The sequence below is a fragment of the Aythya fuligula genome, chromosome 3, assembly GCF_009819795.1.
Source record: "Aythya fuligula isolate bAytFul2 chromosome 3, bAytFul2.pri, whole genome shotgun sequence".
NCBI classification, from domain to species: Eukaryota; Metazoa; Chordata; class Aves; order Anseriformes; family Anatidae; genus Aythya; species Aythya fuligula.
In genome coordinates this window covers 85081047-85101007 of record NC_045561.1, presented here as the reverse complement: position 1 = coordinate 85101007, position 19961 = coordinate 85081047, and the positions used below count along the sequence as shown (strand labels likewise).

At 35.9% G+C, this 19961-nt stretch overlaps 1 protein-coding gene across 1 annotated transcript in view; it reads left to right on the top strand.

Annotated features, from left to right (window-relative positions):
- MEI4 (meiotic double-stranded break formation protein 4) overlaps positions 1-19961 on the top strand; it is a 73477-nt gene that overhangs the window by 26874 nt on the left and 26642 nt on the right. The window contains exon 4 of the mRNA XM_032184487.1: positions 7280-7411. Coding sequence (XP_032040378.1) covers positions 7280-7411 — 132 coding nt within the window. The remainder of the gene's footprint in view (positions 1-7279; positions 7412-19961) is intronic.

The following is a 19961-nucleotide window of genomic DNA, read 5'->3' as shown; positions in this document are numbered from 1 at the left end:
ATCAGAATGTTTTTCAGCCAAAGCTCTTCAAAACAGTATTGAAATACTGCAGAGTAGAAAGAAACCTGCTGCAAGGAAGGTAGCTGGTAGTCCTAGTAGAGAAAATAAAGTTTAAAAGAGCAGAAAGAAGCCTGAACAAGATTATGAAGGGGTAAGGGCAGAGCAGGGGCCTGAGATGAGGTTTACAGAGCCAAGAATTGGAGTAACATGTAACAAATTCCTCAGACTTGAAGACAGGATAAATACTGCAGCATAAGCAGGAGGAGAGAGATAAAATGACAACCATCAAATTCACAAATGAAGCAACATGACAGTAAGATAAGAAAAGGGATATTAATGTTCTCTGTATGTAAGTGAACATTTTTGATTGATGTTGGTGACTTAGTGGAAGTTGGGTGGACTAAATGGGCAAAGTGCAAGCATGACGTGAATTCACAGGCAGAAACACCACTTATTTTTAATACCTCATAGTTTGAGGGTACCTGTTTAATTATTTGCCTTTGTCCTCTGTTGCCAAATATACCAGTTGCTAGGGGAAAACAGCAGTTAATTGGCATGGAAATCTTAAACTGGTGAAAAAGAAACTAAGGTTCAATTCTCATAGTCACAGGGTGTACTGAATCATGCAACTCATGAAGGAATTACTTTGTTTGTATAAGAATTAGTAATTTTAAAAATCACTCGTTTTGGATAACCATTATTAAAGGGAAGTCTAGCATTCTGGTAAATGAAATCTAAACAAATAATTCATATATACAGATTTGTATCCTGGTTTCCTGCAGAAACAAGGCTTTTAAGAGTGTGCTGTTTGTCTTGCTGGTCAGCCTTTTCCGTACTAACAGCTTTTGAAAATGATAGCCAGTTTGAAATTATCTGGAAGGAGAAGTGGAAGGTCAAAAATACCTTCCAGTAGGTTTTAAAATTGATGGCTGGTTGGAGGCGAGACTGTATTAGTATGCTTGAGGCAAGCAGAATGCTGACGTTATATATTCATTTTGGCGACAGGCAGATGGACAGTTCACACGTCCTTCCCAGCCACGGGCACGGCTTTGCTGTCTCTTGTTCCACATCGCCAGGAACATGGGAAGAGGACAGAAAGTGTGGGATAAGGGTTAGGGGCAAATGATGAAGCTCCCAAACACTGTACCAGGCACAATTCTTTTCTTGTGTCTAGTATGTTTTTTCACAATTTTCTGATTTCTTTTAAATGGGAATCCATGAACAGCATAAGTTTTATTTCATCTGTACCATTAAGCAAGCTCAAGGGATTAAAAAGATCTCTGTTCCTTTTCTAACATTTGGCTGATAGACTTGAGAGCTGAGGATATGCTTTATTTTTAATGAAACTGCATAGTGTTTGAACTATTATCAGTCTGAATGTTTCCAGAACTTAATTAGAAATATATGAGTGTCACTCTGAAAGACAGGCTTGTTTTTCTTCTCCGCTTACAGATTTATTGCTTATATGTTATAAAGTCTGTGTGCATTTAATACATACAGCCTGTGAAGGTTATTTCAACCCTAATTCTTTGTCATTTTATCTTCATAAAATACACTAAGAGATGCGCCATAATGCAACATTAAATCCATACTCTTTAATAAATTACTTAGCAGGTGGGATTTTTCAGTCATTGATACCCATATCTCAAGTTCCTTAAGTCTATCATTACAAAATCTCTATGTCCCTCACTTAGTGGAGGCTCATGCTTTAAATTTGAAGATTCCCTGTGATCCATTCCTACAAAATTCTGACAAGAAAATGGTAATGCTTGACAAAATAGAAAGAATAGTGTTTTTTTTAAAGATCATTTAGGCAACTTTCAGTTGCCAGTGTTAATAACTACAAAAATAATAAATATTTGTTTCACCATCTGTCTAAAAATCTTGAAACCACATAGAAGAGAGACTAAAAAAGAACAATCATAATTATATACCTATTTTGCGTGTGTTCTTTGGGAAGAGTAGCACTGAAAAATTACTTTATTGCACCTAAAGCAGATTGTATCCCTGTCTAATTTCTGGCTCGAATTATGGCTGAATTAGTGAGTTTTGCCTGTTTGAGAAGCATGTAATACTGACTGATATCTAATGAAATCTCATTCGTTTGTAAAGTTGTTAAATACATTATATACAAGTGTTACTTGTTTCATCCTAACAGAAGACTTGTTCATGCTCCTTATATAGTAGAACACAATGTAGGATAGAACTATCTGTGATAAGAAGTAGGCAAAATTTCCTTAGTATGCACAGATAAATTAGTAATACTTGTTTAAAATCAGCTCAAGATAGAGTGAATTAAGGTTTATTTAATGTAATCTGTTCAAAAGGCATCTGCAGAATTGTCACATACTAATGTCCTCTGCCTTGCTAACAGAAAAGTAGTGTTTGTTTTTTTTCTTTGAATGCTCATGAACATTACTTGCTATCTTGAGTTACTAAGGGTAGAGCAGTGTCTTCAGAGCACATTTGTTCTTTTTCATTCTTTTACTTGGCACCATTTTGTATTTTTTTGTTTGCTTTTCTTTTAGCGATAGCTTTTATTTTGATAGAACTCTTGCAAGTTCCAGAATATAATAGGTAAGTTATACTTACCAAAAAAATAATGAAATAATATGCTAAAATGCATAGGAGTAGATTTCCATAGGCTTAAGTATCTAATTGTAAATTTACATTTGAGTTAAAACTGATGCTTATCTTACTTCTACTTAAGAATATGAAGGTATGCATGGATTATTTTTTTTTTTTGTGTTAGCCTTTTGTACTCAAGCCATTGCATTGCAGCTGCAGGACAGAAAGGATTGTGGAAGACTGCTTTATATTCTGCAAGCTGTCCACTGTAGTGGATCCCAGGAATATCCAGACCAATTGTCTCTTCTTTAGTGGAATGGCACAAGAGGCTAGGAAAGAGGTGGCACAGGAGCAGCAAAGAAGCACTCTGTATGGGACACATACAAAAGATTTTCTGTTCATTTTTGTTGCATGCTGAAGTCAAACATTTCTGGAGCATATTATTTTGGACAGAAGACAATTGTGAGGTGAAGGGAAGGACAGTAATGCTAGAATACAAATAGGCTGCCAACTAGAGCATTTGAATGAGTATTGATTCTCTTTGCTTAGTGCAGATACTTTAATCTGAGTTCAGTGCTGTGACTTGAGACAGCATAAGTTTGAACAGAAATCTCTCACATCTGTTTAAGTGCTGTACCTCAACAAAGAGAAATTCAGGGATCTCTTACTCTTTCAGACTTTGGAAAGAAACACTGTTCTGGATTTTTGTCTAGTTCTCTTGCTTGCCAAAGGCAAGTTGGTGAGTATACTCAATGTTATGTCCTAAAATATGTATCCATCTTAATTTATAAACTGAAATGAGTAAAAATGAATAGCAACCAAAATGAGAAATGTGCTATTCTTTTAGCATTGTTTAAACCTCTGAGTAATGACTTCAAGCAGTCTTGCCCTTTTGGCACACATATACTGTCAAGAAGGCAGAACTATCCAGTTGTTGCAAACTTTGTTTCTGCTATACAATTTTAGTAGATAGTAGGGAAGATCTTCCAAAACTGTAAACATCTGGATTATTTTTAGCAAGAAGAATCATTGTTTTATTTGGAAGGGTATGTGTTTCCAATATATGAAGGTCTGATTTAATTCATATATCCTCATTGCACATGTAGGTGTGCGTGTTGTGCTATCCTTTCACAAGATTTTAATTGTTCAGAACCCTATTTTTGTCTTACCTTCATTCACGTTTCATCTTTGTAGAATCTTTGGTGTAATCAACTGTGAATTATTTTAATCTCTCAGATTTTCAAAGCAACACATACACAATTTCTGAATTTTCTTTAATATCAGGAGTTTATAGTGTATCTGTGTCAGCAAGCAGATTTGATGCTGATAGTAAGAGTTGTCTGTCTTTTATAGTTTTCTTGTATTTGTTTTGGGATTACATGCTACAGTGAGGTGATTAATGGCAAAGATTCATTAAAGTTTAATCATTATGATTGTGAATAGGAGATTGCCTCATAATGGTCAAATGATAGCCAGGTTGATCAAAGTCGTCAGTCGTAATAAGCTGGTAAATAGGCATTGTATCAACTAGCACTTTGACCATCTTGACAGTAACTGTAAATGTGAAGCTACCAAATTAATTACATTTCTACAGCAAAAGAAGGAAAGAGATGAGAGGAGGAAGAACCTGCATTTGTCAAGCAGGGTGTATCCATGTGATGTGTTGTCATGGAGAAATTAAGACAGAGTGATTATATATTACTGTTTTCCTTGGGTATGTATACTTTTGGTAGAATTGAAGGCTAAATAACTTCCAAGATGTATTTCTGAGATCTCTACCTGTTCAAATAGCACATGCTCTTGAAAAGCTGACATGTAAACTACAAGGTCCTTGAGGTTGCAGCTCTATGGAGAAGGGATCTTGAACGACAGGATAATTAGGAACCAGTACAAGTTTCATAGTGGAATGAATAGTCTCAGCTCCCAAAGCTGGTGGGATATACATGTAGTCAAAAGATCTGCAGCATAAGTATTCTTGAAGTTATTGAGCCAGTGTTGTGGGTGTTTCTCTGCTTCCATAAGCTTGAAGAAATCAAGTGTATTGTTTAGGACTCAAACAAAATAGCCACCTAAGTGTCCAGCAAAGTAAGTTTTATAAAAATTATAACTCTTAGAAGCCTTAGCTAATAAATGCCAGTTAATCCACTTAAGACCTGAAAATATGTAAATTAATCTGTAAATTCTGGTTTTTTTTTTTGAACTGTGGAAACCTGTATGAAGTAAACAACAGAGCACTTCATTGCATCTTAAATGCCATCTTATCACTTCAGAAATGCAATAGATTTCATGCTCATGGAAGCATTGTTAACTATGTTATGGTAGTAGCAGAGATTTAATAGAAACTGTTATCAGTTTCTATTAATAATAGAAATAAATACCTACCGCTTGTAGGTATTGTATCAAAGCAAGGCAAAAATGTAAATATTGATTCACAAATTCAACTGAAAGGTACCCCTGGAGATTTAATTCCCTTCTCAAGCAGGTTCAGCTTGAGCAGGTTGCAGCAGGTTGTGTCCAGTCATGCATTGAACATCCTTAGGGATGGGGACTCCACAGCCTCTATGGGCAACCTGTACTGTTGTTTGATCAATCTCATGGTAAACAATTTTTTTTATCACATTTAAATGAAAATTCTTGTGTTTCATGCCTGTTGCCTCTTGTCATTTCACTGGATATCACTGAGAAGAGCCTGACTGCATCTTCTTTACTTCTCCACATCAGCTATTTATATACATTGATGAGACCCCACTGAGCCTTTTCTTCTAAAGCTGAATAGCTGAAGCTACTCCTTGTGTTTCAGATGTTCCACTCCTACCATCACCATCTTGGCCCTTTGTTGGCCTCAATCCAGCATGTCCATGTCTTTTGTGCCAGGCAGTGCAGAATGGGATCCAGCATTGCAAAAGCCTCTCACCAGCAGTGAGCAGACGGGAGGAATCACCTCCCTTGACCTGCTGGTAATGCTTCTGTTCCTGAGGACCGGGATGTTGGCCTTCTGTGTCACAAGGACACATTGCTAGCTCATTCAGCTTGTTAAGTTACCAGGAGCCCCACCACTCCTCCCACTGTTTTGTTATCTTTGAATTTGCTGAGGGTGTGCTCTGTCCCATCATCCAGGTCATTCATGAAGATGTTAAACAGTTCTGGTGCCAGCATTATGCCCTGGGTGAGCGGCCTCCAGATGTACTATGGGCCTCTGATAACAACCCCAAGGGTGGGGCAGCTTGGGCAGTTTTCAGTTTTCCTCACTATCCACTTGCCTAACCCATACTTCAAAATTTTGTCAGTAGGGGTTTTGTGGGGGAGTCTTGAAAGCCCTGTCAAATCAAGGTAAAAGCTGTACACTGTTTAACCTTCAGCCAGTCTTTTTATCACAGAAGACTATCAGGTTGGCTGAGCATGAATTCTCCTTTGTAGATCCACTCTGACTACTCCTGATCACCTTCCTACCTCTTGTCTGTTTGGAAATGCTTTCCAGGAAGATTTGTCCTATGCAAATTTGTTAAATGGTGGGTTAGTTCAAAATGCAAGCACGCACCTGTCAGCTAAACAACATAGGCAGGAAACAGCGGGTGGTCTAAGTGAAGATGTATGTGAGATGGCTAGAGGAATAAACTGGATTGTGCATAAAATGCAATAGTCTGCTTTTGAGTGGTTAAGACGTTGCTTTTCTTAGAGATACAAATTGGGGTCAGAGCATCCTTTTGTCAGTCAAAATCATTCATCTGCAGTGCATTAGCTGTTTCAACAGACACTGTGCAAGAGATACTGAATATTAATGCTGTAAGGGTATAGAAGTTTAGTAGTCATTTAATGTGTATTTTTTCTTTGAAAGAACTCTGGTACATTTATATATAGAAAAAATTCTAGTAGTGTTTTATGAAATAACGTCTTGTTTACTGTGTAAAGTAGTGTGTTACATAAAGTATAGCAATGGCTGTACATTTCCATTTCAAGGAACTAAGAAAATAATATATACGTTATTTTTTGATAGAAAAGAATGCAGACAAAGAAATTGCAAATATAATTCTTGTGTAAGTTCACGTCACTCTTGTTACGGTTCGAAAGAACCACAAGCTGTGACCTTGGCTACAGCTCATTAACCAACAAATAGAAGCTGACTTGTATGAACTTGAAAATTCAGTGCGCTTTCTATTAGTTAACAGGAATAAATGAGATTAAATGCTAACTCCATTGCCTGGGAAATCCGGTATAGCTCTAAGCTTGCTTACACATTTGAATTTCAAAGAATTAGTTTGTTATCATAGAATCATAGAATATCCTGAGTTGGAAGGGACCCATATGGATCATCAAGTCCAACTCCTTGTTCCTTTGCCCACCTGTGACAAAAAGAAATACTGACTGTGCAGGATGGGCACCCATTTCCTATGACAGCAGAATGGGCACGAGCACTGCTTATGCCAAAGAGCTGCCTCATAGGGATTTCCTGCCCTTGGAGACTTGTTCATATGGCCAGTCCTGCAGTGCTGAATGCAAGGTTTCTGGGCAAGAGATGTGCATTTCTCATATATGTATGTGAGACTATATATATATACATTAAAACTGCATTAACTATATATATATAAGCTATTTAAAAAACTCAACTTTATTCTTAAAAAAAGTATAAGTTCTGTTACCGTTGAAGGAAATCATTTGGGGTAAAAAAAGACACAGATCTTGAAAGCTTAAATTTACTGATATTTCTTTTTAGTTTCAGGCACTGGATGCTGTATCACACACACTGGTTTTGCTAGGAAGGAACAAGATACTAAGGAATTCTTTAATATCTTTTCTACTGTCAGAACTACGACAGTTTGCTGAGCAGCTGTTGCAAGCTTACCAGGTACTGCCGCCTTGTCTTTTGGAAAAAATCCAGGGAGTGGTTTGGGGGAGTGTTTTATCTACATTTATTTCATAAAATGTAATAGGTAGTAAGTAACATTCTGTATTATGTTCTACTGTGTCTGGATGGGATGGAGTTAACTTCAACAGAGCATCCCATATAGTGCTGTGCTCTGCAGTTGTAGCTAGAATGGCATAGATTCTCAGCAACGTTTTGGCTATTGCTGAGCAGTGCTGGCACAGCATTTTGTTTCATGAAGTGTGGTAAGTTGATGATTCTATAGAATGTGCAGGTTTAAGAACCCAGCAAAAGCTAGCATCTAACTTCACCAGCAGATTTAAAAAAAAAAAAAAAAAAAAAAAAAAGAGACAAAGTCAAATAAAAGTTGGACAAAAGTAAAATTATCAGAATGTATAATAAATACATAGACTGTATAGGTTTTAAGATCATGCTATGTAATTTTGAAAATACTTGCATTAGTATGAGGAGTTAGTTAAACTATTTCTCAAAAGCTGTAAATTGTGGTCTGCATGGGCATACAACTTCGGTATCCAGCTGGACCCACAAAGAATTATGGCCATCTCCAGTTGTATCTGAGATAGAAAGGAGTAGTATTTTCCTTCAGAATTAGATTTCATGCTTCACATTATAATATTAATTTGTATGATACAAAAGTTTTCAAGCACTTAAAAATGTGCTTTTTTTCAGTTTGTTGTAATGAGCAGGAGATGAAAAGCACGATGGAGAGGAGATGATGTATTTGGCAAAACTAATTTCTAAAATTTTTATTTTGAAAGTATGCAGAGCTTGTGTATGTGGAATGAGCATAGTTTTATTTTCCAGTAAACTTTATAGGGAAAAAGAAAGAGAGACTAATTAAATGTCCCTTTAAAACTTGGAGAAGACATATGTGACATCAATTGTTTTTCATATATTTTGCATATATTTGTGTGATGGTTTGTGTACATAATCAAATAACTTGATTATGTAGTGTCCTAGAAGGGTCAATAAAAAGAAAGCATTCAGCTTTTTATTAGGTGGAAAAGAAAGTTACTGAGGTATAAAGAAAATATTCATCCTAGATATATCAACTCTGGTCCAGTTTAAAAAAAAAAAAAATAAAAAAATTAGCTGTTGCTCAAGCAGGTGTTGTTTTTTTGTTTGTTTGTTTGTTTTTTCCCCCATAAGGAATAATATGGGAGTAAATTCTGACTGATGGAGAGGGAACTTGTAATTTCTAACCTTAATTCATAACATTTGAATGATATTCTGAAAAGGCTTCAAAAAGACCACTCTTGAAAAAATTAGACAGTAAGCTGTGTTTTATTTTAAGTCACTAGTAGCATACCTGAGTTAATGATAGCAGACAAAAGCAAACAGTCTTAAATAAACATAAAGATAGGGAAATGTGTAATTAAAAATGATTTTGTTGGTTTTAGTTTAAACAAGTTTCTCATTTTTAACATGATTAAATCTCACCTGTTTAATATAAATAGTCATCCCTCCTTTCAGTACAGCTTTCACCAACAGCAGTACAGAACCCAGGCTATTTGGTGCAAACCTTATCCTCTGTGTTCCACATTTGTGAAAAGCTTGCGTCAAACATGGGCTTTGCTGAATTAGTTACTCTAGTAATATTTATCCTTACCGTACCATAATTGTTTTAAATATAGCTTTTGTATTTGGTACATAAAATTTATTTCTAAATATTTGTTAAGTCTGACTCCTCTTTGCCTTTGCTTATCGTTGGAAGGAATAATATATTTTGATTTTAATCATAAAAAGGGAGATTGTAAAACTATATAAGTTGAATTTGAGAAAACTAAATTAAATTAGTATCCTGTGATTTTAATCATAAAAGATTCTCTTTAACTGCGCAGGTGTGATTTGGATTTTCCTATGGCAGTTCTTTTATTATGTGCAGTATAAATTGTTTATTTATGAGAAGATGGCAGAAGATTGGATTCATAAATAAATATTTTAAAAATCATAATTTAATCCTTAAATAGTTCCTATACAGCAGCTAGCATAGTAAATGTTTTAAATGTCAGTAAATGTCAGTTTCTCATGGATGGCTTCATACCCTTCGTTGATGTGTACAATAGTTTTTCAGTTTTCCTTTCTTTTTTTTTTCTTTTACCAACTTACACAGGAAGAAATGGTGAAAGTGCTTAAAACCTGTGCCAGGAATTTTGGTAGAATTAGCACAGTGCAAAGTCTAAGAGATGTCATTTTTCTTCCTTGATAAGTTATTTTCCTATGTAACTCTTTCCTTACTGTCTTTCCTACCCTTCCTCAAGAGAATCTTCATATGAAAATTCTTCATGTAGAGAGCTGACCCAGGTTCAGAGCTCAGGAGAATTTCTAGGGGGGCAGGAATATACACACCTTTCATCTAAAAAATAAAACAAAGATATTTTTGATCTTGTACATTTATTCTGTTTCTTCATATTTAATCTATGTGGACTGAAATTGAGTAAAATGCATTTGTTAGCTGACCTGTTTAGCCTCAGGACCAAGTCCTTTTTCAGATTAAGGCTTTTCTAACTATTGCTCTCTATCTGCCTCATTTTCATTAACTTGTATTTGGGCTTGCTGCAAATCTCTTCTGTTATCAATACGTGGTACTGAATTTCAGATTTGGTACTGGGAAGAACCTTCACAAAACACCTCCCACTTTTAAAATAAGATGTATTATTACTATAGTGCAAAAGGAAGGGTGGAAGATTTTCTGACAAAACACTTAATGAGGTTCCCTTTCACCCTGTTTTTAAACAGCACTTTTTCTTCACCCCAAGAAATAATTTAGTTCTCTTTCATTCAAGAATTTAGAAACATATTCACACAAGAAGACTTTCCTGCTCTGCTTCTACTTCCTCCCACTGTTATCAGTCTGCCTTCTGCTGCTGACACATGATACACCTTTTTCCCGTCCCTTTTTGCTGCAGTGTCGCATGACGGTAGTGAAGGCATATTGCCTTCTGATAAATGCATTTATTTATTTATATTTTCCTCATCCAGCACTGTCAGTGTTTCTTGGAAGGGTAGTCATCTTGATCAACCAAACAGAAACCCTAGCCTGGAACAGGACTTTCATATAATCTTATCAAATTTATGGTGCTTTCTTTTGTCTCCTTTTAAAACACATTGGTTTTAAGTATGCATCAGGAAAGTAAGTGAACTTAGGACACTTAGGTAGTCTCCAATGTTTTACAGTAGCAAAGCAGTCTGGAAATGTTCAGCCCCAGCACACTTTTCTGGGGACTGCGGAAGGTTCAAGGTGGCTGAAGGTGTAGCTACAGGAGCTTTATGCATGTATATCTATAGGTGGCCCCTTATATGATCTTGAAAAGCTGCAGTTCATGTAGAGAAAGTAACTGAAGTTTTGGTTTGCTGAGAAGTTAATGTTGTTTGTTTTAAGTTCATGCATTCTTGTATTTAGTTCTACTAGATGTTTTATGTTCATTTACAAACCCTTACACATTCTGTATGTGACAATTATTGCTGGAAATAGTGACTTTGAGGAGCATTACCTTTGGTAGAAGTGATTATGAAAGGAATTAAAATGTTTTTTTCTTGTTTCATAATTAAAACTAACAATACAGTATCAGTTAGAAATATTGCAAAAGACAGCATTAACAAAATTTAAGTTTTTTAAATTAGAATTTACAGAAGGGCAATATTTTTATATAATCCAATTACTTTAGCTGACAAGTATCCTAATCCTGTTCTGTTACTTAAATGAAACTACTGTTAGTAACAAAGGTGTTTCATGTCTTCCTTTTCAGATAGTCAAATTAAGGACCTACAGTTTTAGTTATGATTAAAGGTGTGCAAATACTTTTTTTTTCTCTTTTGGTAGATGGGACAAGTAAAGAAATTTTTTGGGGATGTGCATATGTTAGCCTGCAATTAACTCCTAAACAGTTTGTGAGATTTATTTTTTAAAAAAGGCTTTTTCATCCAAGCAAATTTCTGTCTTTGATATTGTACAATTATAATGATTTTCTGAAAGTTGAAAGTGTTTTATAATATTGACTTGGTTTGAAAACAAAATTCTTTTTAACTTTACTAAACGAATCCTCTAGATAGTGTTTTTGTTTGTTTGTTTTTAATTTTAATTTCATCACTAGAACTTGAGCAGAGTTACAATTAATTTGTAAAATGTTGACATTCCAGAATATGTAGCTTCGTAGCTTCACATGAAATCATTTCTTCAGTAGGAAGTGTGTGCAGCTCAGCTTACGTAGGTTTGTGGATGTATTCTTTGATAAATATTGAAAGTTTTTGACTTTAAAATTCTGACTGATTAAGAAGTCTGTATCTGCATCCCCTTGGAACACGTCTATCTGTCTATGACCCACAATTTTAAAGAGCTACCTATAACCCTAGCTTTAAAAATTTAAAATTAGGTTGACTATAGTAGTCAACTGAATGAAAAAAGACAGAAAAGTATAGGAATTGTGCTTCATGTTTTTATTTTGTTCCCTAATTGGCTAAATCTGCTAATCTTGGAATATGAAAAAACTAACTGAAATACATGAATAATAAACCTTTGTTTAATATTTTTGACCAATATTCCCATATGTTAATACAGAAAATAAAAGTTACTAGGGATCATGTTAAGCCATGTAATTATCCTGTTTTTTCATCCATTTAAGATGACTTTTATGGTAGTAAACCCTCAAGCATATTCGTAGTTTGCTTTAATTCATGTAAGTACTTCATCATGTACTTAAAGTAAAACTTGTACTTCAGAACTTTGCTGACTCCAGGAGGTTAACTTCTCAGCCATAATATATTAATATAAACTCAGTTGACTCCTTTAATTTTTATTGATGTTGCATATGTACTTTTCATTTTTATCTGTAATAGGTACCTTCCCTGCTTCATAAATGTGGTTTATCAAAATGCAGCAACTGAACCTTATCCTCCTGTGAAATAGGAATCCATGAAATAGAAATCTTTTGATATCCAATAGGATTCCTTTGGCAGAGCAGATACAATTTTAAGATACTGAGATTTCAGAATGATACTGTGGAAGATGGATTATTTTTCAAATGTTGAGCTTCTCACCATGATAGCAGATCGTAAGATATGATAACTGTTTCAAATGTTTATGATAACTGTTTCAAAGACAGAGAACCGTAAATGGAAAACACATATTAGTTCAGTAGCCATTTCTAACCCCCTAGGTGTTAATTCCAAGAACTTCAAAAAATAATAATAAATATTAAAAAACAAAACCAAAAGAAAATAGCTTCAAATGTAGAAAAAGGGGAGACATACTGTGTTTTTGTAAAGCCCTTGCTATTGCTGGTACATAGCGATACATATTGCATTCCTTCCTGTACAGTATTATTCTTTTTTTAAAACCTTAAAATGTTTGTCACAAAAAATGTACACTGAATAGGACGTTTAAATTGAAATATGAAGATACTTGTAATTCTTAATACTGTATATAAGCATTAAATTTAAATCCATATCCAAATGTAGGCACTAACTTTTACCCTGAAAGTAATAGTATGGTTAGACTTGGACACAGGATACAGGGTAGGATTCATTCTATATTCTTTAAATGTGTCTAGTAAAGACTGCTGTCATTCTCACAGAAGTCAACTAAATAACTAAGGTTAACTAAAAAATTGCCACTATTAAGACAAACAGGCGTGTAAGGCGTTGCTGAATATTACATAAATTCTTGAGAATCAGGTTTATTGAGACAGTGTAGCTTTGACTCAGTGAGTTAGAGAGATACATGATGGGATTTGTTTCACTCCAGGTTTCTGTGATGTTTCCATCTGAGTTGCTTCATTTATTTTCCCTGTATAGCCAAGAGAGGGAAAGAGGCATTTATTTGGGAGCATGTATTTTGGATGTACATAATCATAATATTTTGCCCTATAGATCTCTTCCTTCTTCTGGCCATGAGGAAGGAAACTTAAGTTGAATAGCTCAAAGGTAGACATTTATGTTACAGACATCTAAAGCTAAGTGAGGAGAATCCCATCAGATCTCTCTGAAGATCTCTTTCTAGATCATCTGTGCCAGAACTGTTATGCCAGGGAAGGCCTGATCCTTCAAAACAGTTGTAACAGGTAATTGTTCAAAGTGTACTTCTGTCTGGACACTGATGAACTTACATAAATAACCGCATCAGGTATCTGACTTTAACAATAATAAAATGATACATTTTAGTTAAGATAATTAACAAGTGAACTTAGTTCCCAGATCCTGGAAGTCTTTAAGTGCAGACCACATTGGAAGAGATTAATGAAGAATTGGGGTGAAGGATACATGTATTGGAGCTTCCTGTAACTTCTGTTCAGCCATGATCTGTCTGATGCATGTGCCTCTAAGTAGGAACTGCTTTTAAACTGACAGTCTACACAGGCTTTTTTTTTTTTTTTTTTTTTTTTTTTGAAGGAAAAGAGCAAGGAGTAGAAAGGATGTAGTAAAATGATGAGCATTTCATAGATTTTTTTTGTTGCAGTTCAGCTCTGCACAACAAACAGTCATATCACTGAAATGCCAGACTACGTGGCATTGCATGGAAGCATGTGGAAACGCTCCTGTGGCTGGACAGCCATTTTTTGTGGTAGGTCTGCATAGAAGGGACTTTGTGAATATTGGACTAGCTCCGCTGGTGATCAGCCCATCAGGGAAAATAGGATTTGCCTGAAACAATGTTCAGTTAGATTCAAACAGAAAGGTTTGAAGTTCTAAGAACTGCACTATTAATGCCAGGGTTTGTCTTCATAAGCCTTTCTCCATGGAGCCGTCCTATACCCACTGGATGTTGTGGGTGGGTATGGTACTCAACAGTGCTTTGTTCCAAATGCAAGTGTGTCTGATGTGATGCGGAGAATTCTTTAAATAAGCAACTCTTTCCAAGGATTGTGCTTTGTCTTCTGAATTCTGCAATGTCTTATCTCTTCAGCCATACATTTATATTTGTTGTAGTAGAGCTTTAACACAGGATATAAAAATTCCTTGCTACTTTTCCCAAATATTAAATTTTTTAAATTAGAAAAAAAAAAAAATAATTTGCTGGCTTAAATTGGCTTTAATTGTTAATTAGAAAAAAATAGCTGAGAACATGCAACTATAAATGTATGCAACTAGAAAAAAAAAAAAAAAACAAAACTTAAAATGACTTTTCAGCCTGTTTGGCTTTTTTTGCAGTTTCTTCTGTTGACTTTCAGATACACAGGTAAAAGAAAAGAGATTTATGGTATGTAGACCTCATGAAAATAATTAAACTTGCATCTGGACGTCCGTTCATCCTTTTTTGAGATGGCATTTCTTTCCTTAATCTTGTAAGCACAAATTGTAACATTTCAGATTGTTATTGGTGAAAGGTGCTGCAAAATAGTGCTGTAGGTAAATATAGGATTACTTTTTTATTCCATGTGACTGCTGATGCCACCGGTAACAAATGAATTAATGGTTTTATAGAATAATCTATATTTTGTCTGCATTTTGTCTCATAGATATGTACCTAGTTTGGAGGCACATACTTGTGAAATAATAAATCTCTCCCCTAAAAGAAATCAGTGAAAGGATCAGTCAAGACTCAATATATGTCAGAAGAGGGCCATATATCTTTGAAGTGTACGCCTACTTTTGCTGCATATGTCATTCCCTATTAAAGATTAGATTTTAAGATGCATACAAGATAGTGTGGCATGTCAGCGCTGGAAAATGAAAAATGGTTCTTCCCTCTCATACTATCATAAAACGGTAGCACTAAGGAGAAAGGGATAGAGAAGTGTTCTTACAGAGCTAAAAGATGGTAGGGCTCTGACTGTTCTTAGGTGGTTTGCAAAACTGAGGGTGATATAATCAGAAAATGTTATGTGTGCTTGGGAATAGAAGCAATATCTGTTACACGAGGAGATCTCTGTATAGCTGTTGACCAAAGAATTACTAGTCTTAATATTGCTGATGCATCTCATTCATGGAAACATAAGTACTGGAAAAGGACAAATGCCTAATTTCAGACATCAGAATATACCTCAACAAGTAAAAAGGTAATATTCCTAGAAACCTTTGTGTTTAAAATTATTCACAAAATCAAGGTTTTATAAAAAGTCTGTTCAAAAAGTAAAAATAACATGCTTAAAAATCAAAGTTTAACTCTTGGAATTCCTTTTGTTCTTTAATTCATCTGATCCTTGGGGCACACATGGTACACCCACTAGTCTGGAAGACCACTTAATTATTACTTAATCTGTGTCTCCAAATAGGTATGCTCCTGTTAACCTGCTTTCTTCACGGGGCATTTCTGCTTAATGGCAACGATCTGCAGAACAGAATGATGTTACAGAGAATTAAGCACAGCTTCCTTAATGCTTTTGGATATTGCAGTTATCTATGTGAATTAACATATACACCATATGTGCTCTTAAAAGTTCAATTTATAGGCAAGGTAACTTTTCCTTACAAATTTATTTTCCAATTTCATTTTAGAGACTTGTTTAAAGTCTTCATTATGATATACTTTTAACACAGTTTCACTAAATGCTTTCCAGGAAACAGTATAAATGCGTAGTTCCTGTGTCAATGGCTTGCAGTTTATTTGCTGCTTTAGTATTCTGTATCCCCATATAATAGAAATGGGAAGCATTCTAGCCCTAACTGGAAGTTACTGACATAATGGATATCTGTTTAAAAAAGTAATTACAGACGATGTTAAGCTGTCTTTAACGATGGTTAAGCTGTCTTTAAATAATAACCTAGTAAAATATAGTAAACTGTAAGTGGAACCTATGGAAGGATAGTGACTTACTAATGAAATCATTACTTCAGCTATTTTTCAAGATGATCTTTTCATTTTACAGGACACATTAATACCTTTGGATTTATTATTTTCATGCCTACTTGAGTCTCTCTAAACATCTGGGACAGTCATGTCCATAATGACTTAGAACATTGGCCTGCCCCATTGGGAACTTGCTGATTTATTTTATTTCATTTTTTTCTAAAAATACCTTTGAAACTGTGCCTGTTGACCTATTGTGTTTATGTATAACCATCACTACTTAAACCACAATATCAAGAGGATTAGCTGATGTCTGTTCAGTGCTTTCTAAAATGCTAAAGTGCTTTTAAAAAACTATTGGTGTAGCTGTGAGATATTATAAGCATGAGGCATAAGGCACAGTGGTATATCTTCTGCTGTGATACTCCATCAAGCATAGAAAAACTGCTTCTGTTCCTCACATATTCTTTGATAAGCAATGGTTTTGCTTTGCAATCTGTTTATCAGTTTGGTTGGGCTGATCTCTGGATTTTCCAGAAACCATATGGCTTAGTTTAGGTTGTTAGGTGGTAGGGGTAGCTGTAGTGGGCTTAAAAGTGGGTTTAGACTTAGAACAGATTTAGATTTAGGATGGGAAAATAAGATTGTCAGCATGTAGGTCATGTCATGACCTACCAAGCTGTGGTCATTCTGCTGCCCAGGTTTTAATCAGGCTGGAGCTGGTGTTCGAACATGCTGAACATGTCCTCAGCTATCACAGACTACAGTTGTGGCCATGCTGGGGATTTGGGTCGGCTCATGCTGATGATCTGCAGTGAATGCCACATCCAGAAGGAGCTGCAGTCCCCAGGTTGGCTCCAAAAGCAGAACTCACGCTGCTAGGTTTTGAGTGGGTAATGTACAAATGATTACTAGGATAGTTTTATGTATGGGCTGAAAGGGTTGGATACAGTTTTGGAGTTCTGGTCTAGGTTTTGTGGCTAAGGGTGGCATTATGGTTTGCGTGGCTGAGAAGCACGCAGTAGGTTGAATCTGGTTCTGTAGTTGGCCTAGACTTTGGTGACAGCACTCACCTGGCTGCTTAAGGCTTGATCTGGCAGGGCAGCAAAATAGTGCTAATGCTATGCCCAGAGAGGGAAGTAGGAGTTGCTGCTGACATCAGTCTGAAACCTATTCAGGTTGTTAGATTCAAAGGATTTCTGGCATGGATTTAATTTAGGGAGATAGGATACGATGAGCTAAAGCTGAACATGGTTACCAAAGGGATCACAGAGCTAGACTTGCATTGTTGAGCCAAGGGCTTAGGAATTTGGGGTTTCATTTTTAATTAGACACAGTTAATTCTGCGGGTGTAATGTATGACTGGGATTGGGTGAGTGCAAGAATGAGAAGCAAGTTTAATAATGTCTTTAGGACTCATAAAAGTTTGGGAGATACAGAAAGGGGATGCTGTGCTAGGTTTATGGAGATGGAAAAAGGCAGCAGCAGTGGGCAGTGTTTAGATCTGAGTATCAGTGATGTGAGTTGCTGGGTTGGCGTTAAGGTACAGAGCAAGGTTTGGATGTCCAGGATTTTTCCAGCAGGGAATGCTTCACTAACGTTGGAGGTATTGCAGGAAGAGGTGTGCTCAGGCGACAAATAATTTAAGTGGCTTGATTAGATTTAGGATTAAGATATTTCATCCAAGTTCGAGAATGCAACCAAAAAATATGTGCAACCAGATATATTTATTCAGCTGAACCATAGCTCTGAGTGTATACACACATGTACACATTCTCAAAATAATTTACAGCAGCACACTCCTTATTGCATGTCTTCTAGAATTATTTCTTTCCTGCTGAAAGAAATGCATGTAGCACTAACAAAATTAAAATTAGATTTAGTAAATAATATTCGTGAATCTACTCAAGTTTAATTTCCTGTTGATTCAGAATGGTTTATTTTCACTTGGTTCCAGTAACAATTCACATAGGCAGAAATAAATTGAGTCAAATTTGTAGAGCAAGGAAATGGGAAAAATAGAAGAAAAACAGAAGAAAAAATAGTTTGTTGATATTTGTTCTTTTTTTGTAAATGTTGGCATCCCACGTTACATGATTACAGCGCAACCTTTGAAGACTTAGCTTGTGTACTTTGTATTTGCTCGTGTCTGTCAATCCCTTAATTGAGCTGGCAAAGCACAATTAAACCTCTAGGTGTTTTATCTTGAAACAAGATACTTTTGGCTTCATTTCATCCTTAAAATTAGCTCTTTCATTAAAAGTTACTCTTAGTTTCTCTGAGTTTTCAGAATATCAAACTTCTAGCTGAAGTTGCTGTTTTAAAGAACTCTTTTTCATGTAGCCTTATCATTTATTCAAAGCTCTTTTACTAAGCCTAGCTATTACATTTAATATAGGATACTGCAGGGAATTGTATATGAATGAGAGAGAGAGAGAGGTTACACATAGAGATTAAAATCTGAGTAGTAGTTCTGCCTATAGGAATAAATTATAAACAGAGTTTAGTTTAGGTTAACATATTCAGTTACTCAGTTTGAGGCCTTCCTACACAATTCTATTATGTGAACTGCAGTTTAGTCCTCATAATTAACTTAAATAAAGTGTGTTCGTCAAATGTTCATGGAATTACACAATAGCTAAGAATGGAAAGGACCTCTGAAGGTGATCTAGTGCAGCCTGCCTGCTCAAAGCAGGCTCAGCTAGAGCAGGTTGCTCAGGGCTGTGTCCAATCAAGTTTTGAATTTCTCCAACTAAGGAGACTACAACAGCCTCTTTGGGCAACCTGTTCCATTGTTTGATCACCTTTACCATCTCATTGTAGAAGGCTATCAGGTTCATTAAGCATGACTTTCCCCTTTGTAAATCTATGCAGACTGAAGTCATACTGTCTGTCACCATTTTCCCTATCATGCCCAGAAATTCTTTGTGGGATTATTTGCTCTATCACCTGCCCAAGGGTTGAGGTGGGGCAGATTGACCTTGTAGTTCCCTGAGGGTGCTCCTTCCTGAAGACAGGAATGTCATTTGCTTTCCTTCGTTCCTCAAGAACCTCTCTCAGTAGTCAAGACCTTCAAAAGATAGTGGCCTTGACATGACATTGATGATTTCCCTCAGAAATCGTAACTCTTAAATGGTCTTATCCCATGGTCTTATATGTCCAGTTTCTTGAAATGTTCCTTAACTTAATTGCCCTCCATTGAGGGTAAGTCTTCCTTTGTCCAGACTTTCCCACTGGTCTCAGATATGTGGTGCTCCTGAAGACTGATCTTACCAGTAAAGGTCAAGCTGAAGAGGACACTTCATCCCTTGTCCCCAGGTCCTGGGAAAGGACCTGGGAAAGGTCTTTATCTTTGTCTCACTTTTGCTGATGATGTACCTCTAGAAATCTATCTTGATGCGCTTCACGTTCCTTCTCAGATTCAGCTCCAGATAGGCTTTTGCTTTCCTAACTCTGTCTCTTCAAATTTGGACAGTGTCTTTGTATTCCTCCAAAGTCACCTGGCCTTGCTTACACCTAATGTATGCTTCCTTTTTATGTTTGAATATTGTCAGGAGCAATTTGTTCATTTCAGCCCCATGCCATTTCACTTTGACGGGTAGACCATTTTTGAGCTTGATCCTTGAAAATCAACTAACTCTGCCAGGTCTCTTTTTTTTCTCCTGAGTCATATCACATTGAATTTTTCCTAAATACATTCCTGAAGGAGCTGAAATCTGCTCTCCTAACACCCAGGGTGGTGATCCCACTTCTTGCTTTTGTTAAGTTTTCCAGCAGTAGGTGAGA